The 16,144-nt window shown below is 53.2% G+C and overlaps 1 protein-coding gene across 2 annotated transcripts in view; it reads left to right on the top strand.

Moving 5' to 3' along the window:
• The window catches only part of SCUBE1 (signal peptide, CUB domain and EGF like domain containing 1), a 114,146-nt gene that overhangs the window by 40,394 nt on the left and 57,608 nt on the right, over nucleotides 1-16,144 (top strand). For both annotated transcript variants that reach the window (XM_016188318.2, XM_007523451.3), the window contains exon 4: nucleotides 6,465-6,599. In XM_016188318.2, the coding sequence (XP_016043804.1) occupies nucleotides 6,465-6,599 (135 nt within the window). The remainder of the gene's footprint in view (nucleotides 1-6,464; nucleotides 6,600-16,144) is intronic.

Genomic DNA, 16,144 nt, shown 5'->3' with positions numbered 1-16,144 from the left:
ATAGAGAGGTGAGCAGCTTGTGGGCCAGCAGGTTTCTGCAGAATGTTGGCCTCCCCTGGGGCCAGCCAATATAAGTAGTGGGTCTGCTGGTCTGGAGAGCTATCTACTCCGTGCCTCTTCCCCCAGCTCCAAGCTGGGCCTCAGGCCCAGCCTGAGGGGCTCTATGCAGAGGCAGCCCCAGGAGGACCCAGCTGAAGCCTGGATCAGGACATAGGCAATCTGGGGAGAGTTCCCCACCCCTTATACCTTCCGTCTGCCTGTGCCAGCACCTCTGACAGCTCAGGGGGTGTCTTGGGTCTGGCTAAAGCCAGGCCCCAGAGCTATAAGACCCATGTGTATTTTACCCCAAATTGAATCCATCTGGTTCTCATTTATTTACACTTAACTCATCAAATGCAATTTTGCAAGAGCCGCTGTATAGCCAAGAGGCTTTTCTGCCTAAGCCTGCCTTCTGAGAGGAGCAGGGAGAAGGCCAGGGCTCCACCCTCAGGGACCAGCTCTCAGGCTTGGAAGTCAAGTTTGGTTCCTAAAATGGGTGAGCGCCTCTGCCTCTGTTCCCCAGGCCTGCATTGGGAGCGGGATGCTGGAGCAGAGGACAGGGTGCAACACACAGTAGGCTCTCGGCGGCTGGGAATAACATGGGTGGGTCTGGGCAGAACACAGAGTCCCTGTTGCAAATGGAGAAGTGTTCATGGGAAGCACAAAGGCAAGGTCCAGACATCATTTTAGTGACTATAAATAACCATAGACCTAGGTCCTAAGGGCAGGCAGCCAGCTGTTAGTGAAAACATACACCAGCAGCTTGGTCCAGAAAGCAGAGCTCAGGGGCAAACCACACTCTGCCCCTTGGAAACAGGTCGCCCTTTCACCTGCTGGTGTCGATTCTGGAAAACACATGCATCCACAACCATGCGTGGGCTAGAGTGACCCTGTGGTATCTGGCGGGGTGAGTGAGGTGCACATGGGGCAGAGTGGGTGAGAGCCCCTGCTGAGAGCTGTGTGCCCCCACCCAGAATCCAGAGCCTGCTCAGTCAGTGTGAGGCAGAGGGGCCCCAGGAGCCCTCTTTGCTTTTGATCTTTGGCTCCACAGCACCCTGTCCCCTTCTGGCTGAGTCCTGACAGTGGCTGCTGGGATTGGATGGGAGAGACAGTCACCGGGACGTCTCGCCTGGAGAGAGAACCACACTAGGGCTGTGCCACAACAGTAGGAGACAGACAGATGGATCCACGGGGAGGATGGGTCAGTGGTGATGGTTGCTTGGGTGTGGAGGGCAGAGGGAGGGAACTTTGAGGACACTTGTTCTCAGGCCTAGGGTCTGGGAGACTCTGAGCTGGAGGGACCCTGCTCCTGCCCTCCCTGGTGGCTTCATCTCCTTCTCCTCTTGCACTCTTCTGCTGTTGTCTGAACAAGTGAGCACTCACTGCACACCAGGCGCTGAACCCCAGCCCAGGCAGCACCCTTCAAGGAGCATAAACCAGGTTATCGTCTGGTCACAACACACTAGACTGTTTTTTCTCCCAGTGTCACCCAGCCCCACTAGGCAGGGTGTCCCCAAGGCAGGGAGAGCTGGGGCACTAGCAGCAGTCCTTCTGGCATGAGATGCTGTGCTGAGGAGGTGCATTCACCCAGGAGTGCTGGATATTGATGCCTTCTAGAAAGTGAGTAGGCTGAGCCAGAGGAGGCCCCCACAGGCATGTAAGGAAGTGAGCAGGCTGTGAGAAGGTTCCCTGTGCCCCCTTACACAGCTAGGGCCATGGGGCTCCTTGCTCCACCCCACTGTCTGCCATCCTCCTCCTGCTGCCAATTAAAAGGACTTCCCGAGCAGAGCCTCTCGGCGTCTGCCCCCAGCCCATGGGCCTCCTCTCGGCTTTGTAACCAAGTCCTGGTGTCAGGAGTTCCCTGCCTTCTGGGAACACTCGGCTGTGGCCATAAATAAAGATGAAGGCCCCTGGCTGCCAGCAGGGTTCAGAGGCAGAATGAGTGAGCCCCACCCTGAACTCACCCGAGGAACCCAGCTCATGGATTGGAAACAGGCGTACTAGGGCCCTGGCTGCTCCTTGTGCAGCCTCCTCCCAGGAGGAGGCTCCCCCTACCCCAGGCAGGATAGTTCCCTTACCTGGCAGGACTGGAGAACCTGGGACTCAGACAGGGTTGGGCTTGGAGGGCACTCCTCTGGCATCTCCTCAAAGGAACATATTCAGGAGATGAAACTTCCAGAACCACTCTGCTACCCAAGTGTCCCCGTCCCCTTCTGTGGACTGGCCTGCTGCTTGCATAAGACTTGACCTCCAGAAGTTTCTCCTCTTCTCCAGCCTTGGGCCACAGTTCTGCACACCCTCCCCTGCCCAGTTCCCATATCACCTCCTTCAAGAAATCTCCCATCACTGAGCTTGGGTCCCCTCACACTGGCATCTGGGTGAGGAAGAGACCTAGCCAGTAGTGGGCACATTGATATCCCTGGCAGCACAGTGGGACTGGGGGCATAAAAGGTGTTCGGTGTTTGTGGCAAGAACAAATGGATGACAAGCATGAGACGGAGGGAGAGGGGATCCCCAGAGGAGGTGCAGTTCTGTGCAGCTAAGCATGAATGGGTGTGTTCTGAGGACAGTAGGCACGACTGGAGAGAGAATAGACTGTGAGAGCTTGGGAACCCAACCCCCTGTATGTTCAGGAGGAGGCTGGACAGCCCTCCGCTTGTGTAGCCTTACAGAGGAGTGACCTCTATCACTGACATGACGGCACACTGACGCCCATCAGTCTGTCTGGCTGGCATGAGCACCCCTCAGCCTGCCCCTGTGCTGGGCATGGGGCCATAAGGGAGCTGAGGTTTGTTTTCAGTCTAGCACAAAGAGAGAATGGCCCAGCTGGGGTCCCGGGCAGAGGAATGAGGTCAGGCACAGAGGTGCAACTGGTCTGAGAACAGGATGCCAGGAGGACTTCAGAGAGAAGAGAACGTGTTTGGACTAGAGCAGATAGTAAGGGTGCCACAGGGCAGCCCCCTCTTCCCTCCTGCTTAATTAATCTTGGGGCTTTATCGTTTGGGGCTGGGGACCAACGTGTTTACATGGCCTCACATTTGTTTCAGATTATTCATCAGCGCTGGCGAGTCATTGCTCCCTGCTAGCGTAAACAGCCCTGCCCCAAGGTCCGGCCAGGCTGCCAGCTCACTGAGCACTGGACATGGGTTGCATCAGCTGGTGGCTCCCTCAGGTTCCCGAGGAGCAGGGCAGATGGGCCAGGCTAGGTGGGTGGCGTCAGGGAGCTCACTCAGGGTGCAGGCGAGGTAGTGCTTCCCCACCATGAATACAGCATTGAGGCCTGTTTGTTTGCTTTGCCCGCTCAACCTTCTCTGGGGCCAGGAAGGCTGAGGTGCAGAGCAGATAACCTGAGACCCGTGGGAAGAGCAGCAAAGAATGTGACCTGCAGGGGGCCTGGACTGACCCCAGAAGCAGCAGCCCATGTGTCTGCCGGTTCCTGGGCACAGGTACCTCCGTGGTCGTGGCTGGGCCCATGATGGCGCTGACCCTTGGCTGACTGGAACATTCCTTCTGTTGCTCGTGGCAGGCCGGCTCTGGCTTGGCAAGATTTACATCTGGGGTTCATGAGCAGACTTTTGCAAAAAAAAAAAAAAAGTTTACATATTTATTATGAGAGTGGAGAGAGAGAAGACGAAAGCGCTCACTGCTGAGCTCTGGCTTAAAGTGGTACTGGGGAGTGAGCCTGCAGCCTCTGGGACCTTGGGCATACAAGCTGGTGTTCTAGCAGGTGAGGGATATCTTCCTGGCCCACATTTAAGATGGAACCCAGCTTGGATATTAACAGCGGCTCATATGTGGCCTGCAAGTAGTCTAACTAGTAGAGCATCAGGCTTGTCATATCTGAGGTTCCCAGTTCAATCCTTGACACCACATGTACCAGAATAACTCTCTGGTTTCTCTCTCATATGTAATAAATAAAATGAAAAGGGAAGGCAAGGGGAAGGAAAAGCTATTTTATCTTTGTGAGTAGCTGCCCTGGCACAGCCAGCTTAGGAAGCGAACACAGCCATGTGGGCAGGAAGGGACCAGACAGCAGGTCCTGCCTTCACTCTGAGGAACTTTGTGATTCTGCTCAACCTTCCCAGCTGCCTCAGTGTCCTCAGCTGTGCACAGAGGCAATGATGTGGCCCAGGGTTGTCCAAGGACAGAGTGATTTGACGTTCGGGAGACTCTGCTCCTAATGAGTGATAAACATGAGGAGTGAGAGCTGTGTGTTGCTAGTGCAGGGTGAACGGACACTAGGCCTGGCTTTGAACTGACTGTGCAGTAGAAGACAGAGCCCCCTTTCCTCAGAGTGTGAAGAAAGGTGCACAGACACACACACAGACACACACACACACACACACACACACACACACACACACACACGGAGTAACAACAGGGCCATGGGCCTCGGAGAGCCAGCATAGCACAGTGTTGTGTGGAGGAGGGATTCAGAATAATCTCCATCCTTCCCAGCTGCCCCCCCCTCTCACCCTCCATGGGATCCCACTGAGCAAGGCCCACTGGTGGCTTTTGGAGTTCAGAGCTCTGTACCCTCCAGGGTGCCACCTGGCTGAGTGACCTTTGAGCTTGCTGAGGAGCCATCACCTGCCTCACAGTGGGCCTTAAAGACACGCCAGCTGCCTGGACTCTGGGGGGGGTTAAGAGTTCTATTGCCCCAAAACCTAAGTAGGACCCAGTAGACGTGCTGTAGGAGGCAAGCCCTCGGCCCACTTGACACAGGCTACTAGGCCTGATCTGTCACCTTTCCAAATGCGTTAGTGTGAGGACTAAAAGATGGTAGTTTCAAATGGGGGGGATTAAAGTGTGTGTGTGTATGCATATGTGTGTGCGTGTGCATTTGCGTGCGTGCGTGTGTGTGTGTGTGTGTGTGTGTGTGTGTGTGTGTTGTGGAAGGGCTCAAGCAGCCAGTAGCTTGCAGCACCTTTGTGGTTTCATATATTTGCCTATTAAAATGATAATACAGACATGGCACATTAAGATTTAAGAAGCCCTTCTTTCATTAAACAAACCGACAGTGTAGGAGGTTATGACTTGGGTAATTGAAACAGGCTGTTCTGCTCAAGCTCAAAGCCCCTTGTGGCTTTCCAGCCCAGAGCACACCCGGTGCCCGGTGTCTGGTGCCAGCAGCCACAGGTCAGCACCACGCCAGCCCTGGGGCACTGTCCAGGCAGTGGGAGAGACGTTGGCAGCCTTCTGCACTGGCCTCAGCTGCCAGGGGTCAGGGACTTGAAAAAAAATAACAATAACAAGGCCTCCCCATTGTCAGAGCTTTTGAAATCAGTTTGTGAGGCAGAAAGTCTAGGGGGTGGGGGGAGTCATGGTCTTGTGCTGCCAACGGCCAGTCCAAGGTGGGACTGCAGAGGGAGGGGCGAGAGATTTAGTATGGCGCCTCTGTGTTGGGGGGTGCAGGTGGCACAGGCTTTTGAGGTGGGTGGAGGGAGTCTGACACCCCCCAGAGAGACCCAGGTTAGAGTTTGTCTGGTGGCACCTTGGCAGTGGCTGTGCCTCAGCAGCCACCTCTGTGAAATGGGTGGGTACTATATCTGCCTTGGCCGCTATGGGGAGAGTGCGGGTGGGTGCAGGGCCAACTCCAGGCCGTGACCCACAGGCTCAATGGACAAGGTAGCAGGAGTTGGGACTCCACCTCAGGAAGTAGCCCTAGGTGCTGAGACATGCTGTGTGGGGCCCCTCCACAGAGGCCTGCGGTGGTCTAGCCCCTGGGGCCTCTCTGTGAGCCCTGCTGCTGTCTGGCTCTCCAACTAGCCTCCTTCTGAGCCCAGAAGGTAACAATCCCTGGTGTGAGGTCAGTTGTGGCCAGAAGTTGAACCCCAAGCAGCAGGCCTCTGAGAAGAGAGAGGCCTCCAGGCAGAGGGAACAGCTTTTAAAGCCATAGGGCACATCTTGCTTCAATAACAACAAGGTCAGGGGCCCCAGAAGGTGCCTTACCCTGGCAGAGCATGTGCTGTGCCATGGGAAAGGAACTGGGTTTGAGACCCTGGCTACTTTGTGGGAGCACCATATAACATGAAAGCTTCATGGTAGCAGAGCAGTGCTATGGTGTCTCTTTTATCTCTCTGTTTCATACCATCTATCAGAAAAAGGAAAAAAAAAAACTCAACAAGGGCAACAAAAGGGAATAAATAAATACATTTTTTTTAAAGAATTAAAAAAAAAAAACACTACCAGGGATGGTAGAATTGTGCGGGTGCAAAGTCCTGGTGGTAAAACAAATGAATGTGAGGTTCAGGGCTTGCTATGTGTTAGGCAGAGCTATCTGAGGACAGTCCATGACAAACGTCTGTATGACAGGTATCACTGTGCTGCATGGAGCCTGGGGAAACTCAGTGCCCCTGATCAGCCATGCCCGGCCTCCAACCCCCAGTACAAGGCTCACGTCCCTTCTCTTACTCTCCCCCCAGATGTGGATGAGTGCCAAGACAACAATGGTGGCTGCCAGCAGATCTGTGTCAATGCCATGGGCAGCTATGAGTGCCAGTGCCACAGTGGTTTCTTCCTCAGCGACAACCAGCACACCTGCATCCACCGCTCCAATGGTGAGTACAGCCCCACCACCACCACCCCCAGCTCTTCCCTGGGTCTTGATTCCTGGGCCTTAGGGGCAAGGCAGGGGGAGTGGCAGCAGCCTGAATGGCCGTCTTGTGCTCCGGTGTCGGTTCTTCTCGGGTCTCCTCCCCAACTCCCTCCCTCCGCTGGCCATGCTGGCCCCATGTTTCATGTGGAGGCAAAGTGGGGCCACAGCCAGGCAGATGTGACCAGGAAGACTGTTTTCCTTTCTGGGTGGGGCCTGGCTGTGGCCAGGAAGAGTGAAGCCCCATTCACCATGGTGGGGGGGGGGGGTGGTGAAGAAAGGCCTGGACAGCCTGGGTGCCAGCTTCCAGCAGCAGGGTACTTCCTGCAGCTGTGTCACCCACCAGCCAGGGCACCTGTATGCCACAGTCTGCCACCCTCTGGAGGCCACTTGGAGTGACAGAAGGACTGGGGCCTACGGTGACCTGGGGGCAGCCCTGAGCTGGAATGAAGCCTTACCTCCAGCTGAGCCCAAGCAGGTGACCATACTTGGTTCCAGGGCAGTATTGGCCAGGGCTTGGACCCCAAGCAACAGGGCTGTGAGGTGGCCAAGTCAGGATGTGTGTGCTAGGGGGAGAGAGGCCTCCAGGCTCAGGGAGCAGCATCTGGAAAGGCAAAGGGCACATCTTGCTTCAATAACAGCAAGGCCCAGCTTCTCGGGATGACTGTGTGTCATAGCAGAGCTGTCAGAGCATAGAGGTCGGGGGCAGTGCTTCTGGGGCCTAACTATCTGCTGGGTCTGAGGAGTAGATGCAGAAGGAACACAGGAGAGTCCAGGCTGAATGCTTGCCCCGTTACTGGCCCTGGGAAAAGGAGAAGGTGCAGGTGCAGGAGGTGTCCTGCTGAAGGGCTCACGTGAAGTCAGTGCTGGGCTTCAGCCCTGTGTGAGGAGCCCCCACTCTGAGCACAGACTCCTCATCTACAGATTGAGCCTTGGGCCCCACGAGGGTAAGGGGAGAGCCTGGCATGGAGGCCTAGTGTCCACCAAACTGGGTCCCAGACTGGCGCTGGGAGTGAACTGTGAAGGCCCCTGGCCTGATGGCTGTTTGAAAGTGCCTTACCATGCACAAAGCCATGGGCTCAAGCTCTACTTGGGAGCACCATGGACAGCACACCAGGGCAAGGAGTTTCATGGATGATGGAGCCATGCTGAAGGTGTCTCTCTCGCCAAATTTGAAAATAATAATAATAGTAATAATAATAGCAATGAAAATGAAAAGTGCAAAGCCCAGGGTAAGCTGCTCTCCTAGACTCCAGGGACTGGGCGTGTTGGTTCAGGCAGTGGCCTCAGAGTGAAAACAGACTGATAAGCTCCAGCGCTGAGCGTCCCAAGAAAGACCTCGAGGCCAAGCACCAGCCGCCCCGTCATCTTGTCCAGGCTTCCCAGTGGCCGGCCCATGGGTGGCTCTGTTTATACTCTCTAAGACCTCCCAGTTGTGGGGCCATGGAGCCAAGCTGCCCATTGCAGACCCTGGGCCTAAATCGAGTTTTATAAGAAGCAGATGTGTGGGGGGAGTGTGGGGGAGGGGAAGGGTGTGTGGGGCAGGGGTAAGGGGAAGGAGTCTGCTTCATTGGGGGGGGGGGGGTTTACTGGCGATAAAATCACCAGGCCGGATGGCCTAAGTACGTCTCTTTGGCCGAGCTGTGTGTGCCATGTTCCTCTGAAGAACTGTTTTTTTCCATGAGCAAGGCTCCAGGTGAGGTGGTGGAAGGGAGGCTCAGGGTAGAAGAGCAGGTGAGCGAGTGTGCAGGATGGGAAATGGTGCCAGTTTGGTCATCAGCCAGAGGAGAGAGGTCTGGGGCTGAGAATGAAGTGTGTGTGTGTGGGGGGGGGGGGTACCTGATACCTCTAATGGGGCACCTGATTCTTCTAATGCCAAATACAGGCACCCAGCCCACTAATCAGCACCTTGTTAATGAAGGCCCTTCTCCCAAAAGGATTTCTGTGTGACTTTCCATGTCCTGTTTGTTGTGCCTACTGCAGCCTCATACCTACATAACTGCACAGCTCCTAGAGGACTTTTCTCCCCCCCGCCCATAACTTTTAGACAAAGAAAGAGGGCAAAGGGAGAAGGAGATACCACAGCACTGCACCACCATTCATAGGGCTTCCCCTGTGGAGTGCAGGGTACTTCCATGTAGTGCCAGGGGCTTGAACCTGGGTCCTCGGGTATGTTAAAGTTTATACTCTACCAGATGAACTGTCTCCCAACCCCTTAAAATTTGTTTAACCCAGGCAGCAAATGAATAAATCTGAAGAGCACAGATACCTTGTTGAGTCCCTCCAAAAGGACATGGTAGCATCTCTGGGGTCCCTGCCGTGTAGAACAACTAACAGGGGCAGTGATGTGGCTGATGGCTGGCTGGAAATTAGTGATGGGCAAGTTGTCTGCCGTGCTGGCCATAGTAGTGTCAGCTACAACACTAATGGAGCTCATGGTCAGAGTGTACCTGGGGTGCTTGGGACTTAGCCCATTTCTACCTGTGTGGTCTCTGAGCCCCTGCAGCTCCTGGGAGAGTGTGCTGTTCCAGAGCCCTTTGGCAAATCAGATTCACCATCATGCATGGGTTGGGTCATCTAAGGTCACTCCAAGCCCCTGGCTGACACAACAGACTCAGTTCTTCAGAGTGGCTCTGCCTCCCAAGCACCAGCCCACCCCTTGCCCCTAGCTGGGGAAATAGCTTCTCTGGCAGAGAATGGAGCATGTGTGCCTGAGGCTTACAGCTTGATCCTTGACATTGCCTGCCCCAAAGTGCTCCTCTGGCTCCAATCTCTCTCTCTCTCTCTCTCTCTCTCTCTCTCTCTCTCTCTCTCTCCCTCCCTCCCTTCCTCCCTCCCTCACACCCTCACACCTCCCCTCCCTCCCTCCTCTCTCTCTCTCTCTCTCCTTCCCTCCCTCCTCTCTCTCTGTCTCCTACTCCCTCCCTCTCTCTCATGTGAAATCCCCTGTCTACTTATATAAGGTAAATAAAAAAGAAATATTTTTGTAAAGAATCTCTAAAAAGAAAAAACGTCCTGGCCCAGCTGGGTTGGGTTCTCAATCACCCTCCATCTCCACTGGCCACACAGCCTTCACATAGTCACCCTGGGGTCTGACGGTCCCTCTCAATCAAGAGATGCTTGGAAGAGATCACATGCAGCACTTGTGCCTACTCAGACTTGCTTGGGTTTTTATTTATTTATATTTTCACAGGGTTATCACTGGGGCTTGGTGTCTCCACAGAGAATCCACTGCTCTTGGCCATTTTTACCCTTTTTTTCCTTTCTTTTTTTCTGTAGGACAGAGAGAAATTGAGTAGGGAGATAGGGGGAGAGAGAGAAAGAGAGAGAGACCTGCAACACTGTTTCACTGATCATGAGCCTTCCTCTCTTGCAGGTGGAGACTGAGGGCTTTTACTCTATGAACTTGAACTCTTGAACTCTACCAGGTGCACCACTACCCAGCCACTAATTAGGTCATTAGAATTTAGACTTGATTGGGGACAGGCTGTTTTTCTGCCCCAGACTTGCTGGGGCTAATTTATGCTTTAATATTTGCAGAAATCTCCAGACAGCTTCCCACAGAGGATGGACCAGTTTACATTCCCACCATCAGCATAATAGGCCTCATTTCTCTCCACACCGTCCTCAGCACTTGTTGTCTCTGGCCTTTCTGAGATAAGACACACACGTTGTCACTGTGAGGTGGTATCTCATGGAGGCTCTGGTCTGCATTGCCCTGAGGTTTTAAGATGGGGTTTTAACATCTTCTCGTGTGCCTGCAGGCCCTCCATATATTTTCAGAGGAGGAGCATCTGCTCAGTTCTTTGCCCCCATTTTTGATGAAGTTGTTTGGTTTTTAGTCTGTTGGGTCTTGTACATTCTTGGTAATGTTTTCCTTCGGGTATAGCTGAGGTCAGCTGGTGGACACACAGTAAAGTGACAGGGCTCCTGACTGACTGGTAAAGCACTTGGACAGTTTCCTGCCACTTACTTCCCAGCTCATAATTAGACTCTAGCTGCTTACATCATGTAAAATTGACATCTGGTTAAGTTAAAGTCTGGTTTTCTGCCTGGGAAGCCCTGGCATGAAGTCCTCTTAGGGTCTGTTCACTTAATCTGTAAGCTCAATGGGTAAATGCCAATGTGCCTAGAGAAAATAACAGGGATTTTGGAAACTTTTCAGTTTTGAAATAATATTGGGTTGTCGGCAAAGTCATGACCCAGTTTTGCATTGAAAACACTCCAGGAAAGAAAAATGGGGCAAATGTTTAGAAATGTAGACAGAGAGTTGTAGAGATGGTGGCTAGCCCATGTGGTAGCTTGCAGTGGGGAGACTGAATGGAGTGAATATTTACCCCTGTTGACATGTAATTTTGTAAATCAATATTAAATCACTAATAAAAAAAAGCACTCCATGATTATTTCCAACAACCCAATAATGAACTCACAAGAAAACAGGCAAACAGTGCAGACAGGTCCCATAGACCAACCTCCCCAGTTTCCCCAAAGTAACATCCCAAGAGGACAAAGCCAGTTCCAGGAAGCCACCAGTGAGACCATGTCCAGAGAGACACATAACTGCCTCTTTGGTCAAGAACAAGCATTTAAGGGTATAAAGATAGCTCATCTGGTAGGGACACACCTGAGTTTAAGCCCAGCACTGTATGGAACAGCTCCGTGGATGATAGTGCAGGGCTGTGATATCTCTCCTTTCCTCTCTCACATAGTCTCTTCCCCATCCTCTCTATGACTCCCTCTTTATCACTAAAAAAAAAAGGTGAGAAATTCACCTGGGTGTACTGCTGAATGGTGGTGTCATGCATGCACCTCAGCATCATGTTAAAAAGCAAGGCTCAGGGGGTCGGGCGGTAGCACAGTGGGTTAAGCACACGTGACTCAAAGCACAAGGACTGGCATAAGGATCCCAGTTCGAGCCCCCAGCTCCCCACCTGAAGGGGGGGTCACTTCATAGGTGGTGAAGCAGGTCTGCAGGTGTCTATCTTTCTCTCCCCCTCTGTCTTTCCCTCCTCTCTCTATTTCTCTCTGTCCTATCCAACAACGATGACATCAGTAACAACAACAATAACTACAACAACAATAAAAAAACAACAAGGGCAACAAAAAAGGAAATAAAAAAAAAAAAAAGCAAGACTCGGCATCTTATAAGACCTGGCTAATATCTGCCCAGTGTATGACAAGCACATTGCCTGTCTTAATGACAGGGACTGGGTAGGTTGATATGCTTCTAGGAGACAAGGCAGCACTGTGAATTGTGCCAGGGTGGCAGCTGTAAATTGGAGCTGTCCCAAGCAAACCAGGACATACATACTGTCATCTTATTTTACCCCATCAAATCATTGAAATCCTGTGAGGTAGCTTCTAGCTACTCCTATGTGTGGGTGGAAAATACTGTGCCCAGCCTCATGCAGCTTATAGGGATGGCAGGGGTGGCACCCAGGAGCTCTAGGTTCAAATCACAGTCACCCCTATGGCTCCTCTCAGGGTTTAGAGGGGTCACAGTTATTCCAGGGCTCACCCATGGAGGAGCCGATGGTTAAGGAAGTGGTAGGAGGGTATCTGAGGAGGTGACAGGATTTCTGAGGAGGTGGCAGGAGGGGGTCTAAAGGGGGTAGCAGGAGGGTGGCTGAGAAAGTGACAGGAGGGGGGTCTGAGGAGTTGACAGGGAGTGTCTGTGGAGGTGAAAGGAGGGTGTCTGAGGAGTTGACAGGGAGTGTCTGAAAAGGTGACAGGAGGGTGTCTGAGGAGGTGATAGGGAGTGTCTAAGGAAGCAACAGGAGGGTGTTTAAGGGGGTGGCAGGAAGGTGACTGAGGAGCTAATTGGAGGGTGGCTGAGGAGGTGGCAAGAGGTGGTCTGAGGAGTTGACAGGGAGTGTCTGAAGAGGTGACAGAAGGATGTCTGAGGAGGTGGCAGGGAGTGTCTGAGGAAGTAACAAGAGGGTGTCTAAGGGGATGGCAGGAGGGTGGCTGAGGAGCTAATTGGAGGGTGGCTCAGGAGGTGACAGGAGAGTTTCTGAGAAGGTGACAGGGAGTGTCTGAGGAAGTAACAGGAGGGTTCTAAGGGGGTGGTAGGAGGGTGGCTGAAGAGGTGATGGGAGAGTGTCTGAGGAGGTGACAGTAGGGTAGCTGAAGAAGTGACAGGAGGGTGGCTGAAAAGAAGGTGACAGTCAGGAGAGGCAAAATTTCCTGCAGAGCACACTGTGCCCCAGTCCCTGCCTCAGTGGGTATAGAGTGTTTCAGGGTAGCCTTGTTCCCTGTCAGACCAGGAGCCCTGGGGAGGCAGTGTGAGAGCAGTTCCTTCAGGCTGGTCCGTAGCCATCAACAGGACCTCATCTTGGAATGTGAGGCAGACCTGCACCCTGTGCAGAAGCCCCAAGCTGACTGTGTGTGACTGCAGGGCTCTCAGCCCCCTGCCCTCGGCTGTGCAGAGGCTGTGCCGGAGCAGGTGCCAGCCCTGTCCTTCCTGCAGAAGTGAAACACCAGGATTGACTGGGGTGACAAGACACTCAGGAATCTGGGGCTTCATGGGGTCGGGGTCTCTGTCACTTGAATAGCATTGCTGGTTTCCCCAGATGTTTTCTGGGGTGTGCAGCACTGCCATTTGTTCCACACTGCAGACCCACAGGCCTCAGGGCCAGACAGCCTGCTGCTGACCCAACACCATGTGGAAGGTTCTAGCAACAGGTCATGGGCTACAGGAGTCCAATCAGTGCTCATTCACTCAGTCAGCAAAGAAGACAGTGCAAGCACCAGGTGGCAGACTTCAATGTCTAGTGATGTCCTGGGCATCACTGTGGCTCAGAGCCCACCCTCCTTGGAGCTGACTGGCACATTGTGACACAGAAATGGGGCAGGGAGTAGGGTCAGGAGGGAGCCTCTGGGCTCGGGTTAGAACAGAGGAACCCCAGGCCAGCTGCCCCTCCACCTTGTCCCCAGCCCTCCCCTGGTTCCTCTAGGCTGATCCTTAGCCATCAATCTGACCTCATCTTGGAATGTGAGCCAGACCTGGGACCCCAACCTGGCTCCTGCAGGCCTGGGAACACCCTTTCCTGGTCGTGAGGCTTTCTCTCCTGGGCTAGGGTTGCTGGGGCAGCTCTCCAGGGGCTCTGCCCGCCTCAGACCAGGTGTGCAGAAAGGGAACCGCACACTCACACAACTGGAAATTATTGCAGCTGCTGGAGAAGGTCTACCCGAGTCCTGCAGCGTCCAGAGGGGCCTTCGAGGTGGGGACAATAAATCCAGCCCATTATTTTTTATGAGCCTCCCACCCCATAAATGACTCCTTTGACTGGTGAGCCCAGCTTCACACTCTTCTCTTCGTCTGGCTTCTTGCCAGCCCCAACCAAGCAGCCCTACCACTCCCCCCACAAATTCACAGTGTTAGTGGTCAGGGGATCCCCCAGGATGCAGACCCCTCCAGGGTGCAGGGCAGAGGGGAGCACCAGCCCTGCCTGCTTTCCAGGCTGCACCCCCAGAGCCTGCTTCTTACATGTAACAGGTAATACAGCCTTGTCCTGAGAGGCTCTGTGTTCTGAGAGGCTCTGACAGCCCGGGTCTGGTGTCACTGTGTACTGAGCACTGACTTTGACATGAGTCTTGCTCAGATCCTGAGGACTGTCTCTGTCGTGTCACTGCTGCTGTCCCCCTTTTGCAGGGGAGACGTAGAGGCTGAGAAGGGAAGAGATTTGTCCACAATGAAGCAAGTTACAGACTGGGACTTGAACCTAGGACTGACCAACTCCTAAGATCAAAGATACTGAGGCCAGGCAGGTGGCTCCACAGTAGCGCGCATGCCTTGTATGAGTGAGGTCCTGGGTTTGATCCCTGGCAACATATAAAAGCAGGAGAAAAAAAAAAAAGACCAAAATGAATAGAGCTCACAAAAATGGCCAGAAGTACTTAGTGACACTGGGGTAGGGGCAGATCACATTGAAGCCTGGAGCCCCTTGGCAGAGCAGCTGCACATCTGCTCCTCTTCCCTAAGCAGGGTGTCACCCTTTGAGTGTCACTGCAGCCCCCCCCCCACACACACACACACTCAGCTTCTTTTCTCCTAGTTATCAGGGAGCAAGCCCTGCTCCATGCACCCTGTGCCATCACTGTACTTTGATTTTCTGTCTCTCTGCCTGGACTGTCTAGCCTTTAAGTCCTTCCACCTTCCCCACATGCGCACACACACATTCTCTGCCTAGAGAACTCTTCATCATCCTTTAAAGCACAATTTGTTTCTATCTCTTCTGTGTAGCCAACTCTGACTCCAACAGAATGTCTTCCTGGTTTTTTTTTTTTCTTCAATTGAGAAAATATTTTATAAGGCTGTTGTTGTCTTAGGAGGTAGTGTCTTACACCCCAAGATAGGTGTCAACGCACCTCATCACCATCCATCCAGTGGGCCTCTCCCTCCACCTTACACCAGTGCCCCCCCATTTCCATTTCAGTCCATTGAGCCCTTGCACCTGCTGCAGTAGACCACGGTTTAATCAAGTGCACCCTAGGTTTCTCCTTACTTTGTTTCTTAAGTTGCACTTGAGTGATGTCATCTTTCTCCTTCTCATGTGATTCCCTCCAGCTCCATCAGGTTGTTACACCTTTCTCTTAAGATGCAAGGCAGGCCAGCAAGATAACTCACTTGGATAGTGCTCTGCTTTGCCATGCACTTGACTCAGGTTCAACCCAGGCCCCAACACATTGATGGAAGCTTGGTGCTGTGGTCTACCGACCTATCTATCTGAAAAATGTCATCCTAGAACAGGGAAGCTCCAGTGATGAGAGAGAGAGAGAGAGACATGGCACAGTCCTCTGGGACCCATGTGTGGGCTCCTGGGAAGGCTACAGGCATGCTTCCTGCCTCTCACATAGGCACATGCCCATGGACACAAGAGACAAAAGGGACTAGCTGGGGGCCAGGCGGTAGTGCAGCGGGTTAAGCACACATGGTGTGCTTAAGATCAGTTCAAGGATCCTGGGTTGAGCCCCCCGCTCCCCACCTGGGGGGGGGTTACTTCACGAGTGGTGAAGCAGGTCTACAGGTGTCTTATCTTTCCTCCTCTCTGTCTTCCCTTCCTCTCTCAACTTCTCTCTGCCCTATCCAACAATGACAGCAACAACAACAACAATAATAATAACAACAACAATGATAAAAAGGGCAACAAAAGGGAAAAATGTGCTCCAGGAGCAGTGAGTTCAGGTACAGGCACTGAGCCCCAGCAATAACCCTGGAGGCAAAAAAAAAAAAAAAAAAAGACTAACCTTGTGAGGTAGGCTGTGCCCAGATTGTGTGTGGCATCAATGTCACAAAGTGCTGTCAAATCCCTCTGCCCAGCAGCCTGCATGGTACCCTATGGAAGGGGCTCCCTGGGTGCTGGGCTTGGTGGACTCCTGGTTGGCTGAACTCTCCCTGCTGCTCTAGCCCCCTGGAATATTGCCCTCCCCCTCCATTAGCCATGCCTATCCTGTGGCTCAACTGAGGCTTGTCCACAGAGAGCTCCATTCATCGACCAAAATGTTACC

The sequence above is a fragment of the Erinaceus europaeus genome, chromosome 4 (genome assembly GCF_950295315.1).
Source record: "Erinaceus europaeus chromosome 4, mEriEur2.1, whole genome shotgun sequence".
NCBI classification, from domain to species: Eukaryota; Metazoa; Chordata; class Mammalia; order Eulipotyphla; family Erinaceidae; genus Erinaceus; species Erinaceus europaeus.
Note: the sequence above shows the minus strand (reverse complement) of the source record. Positions and strands in the feature narration are given on the sequence as shown.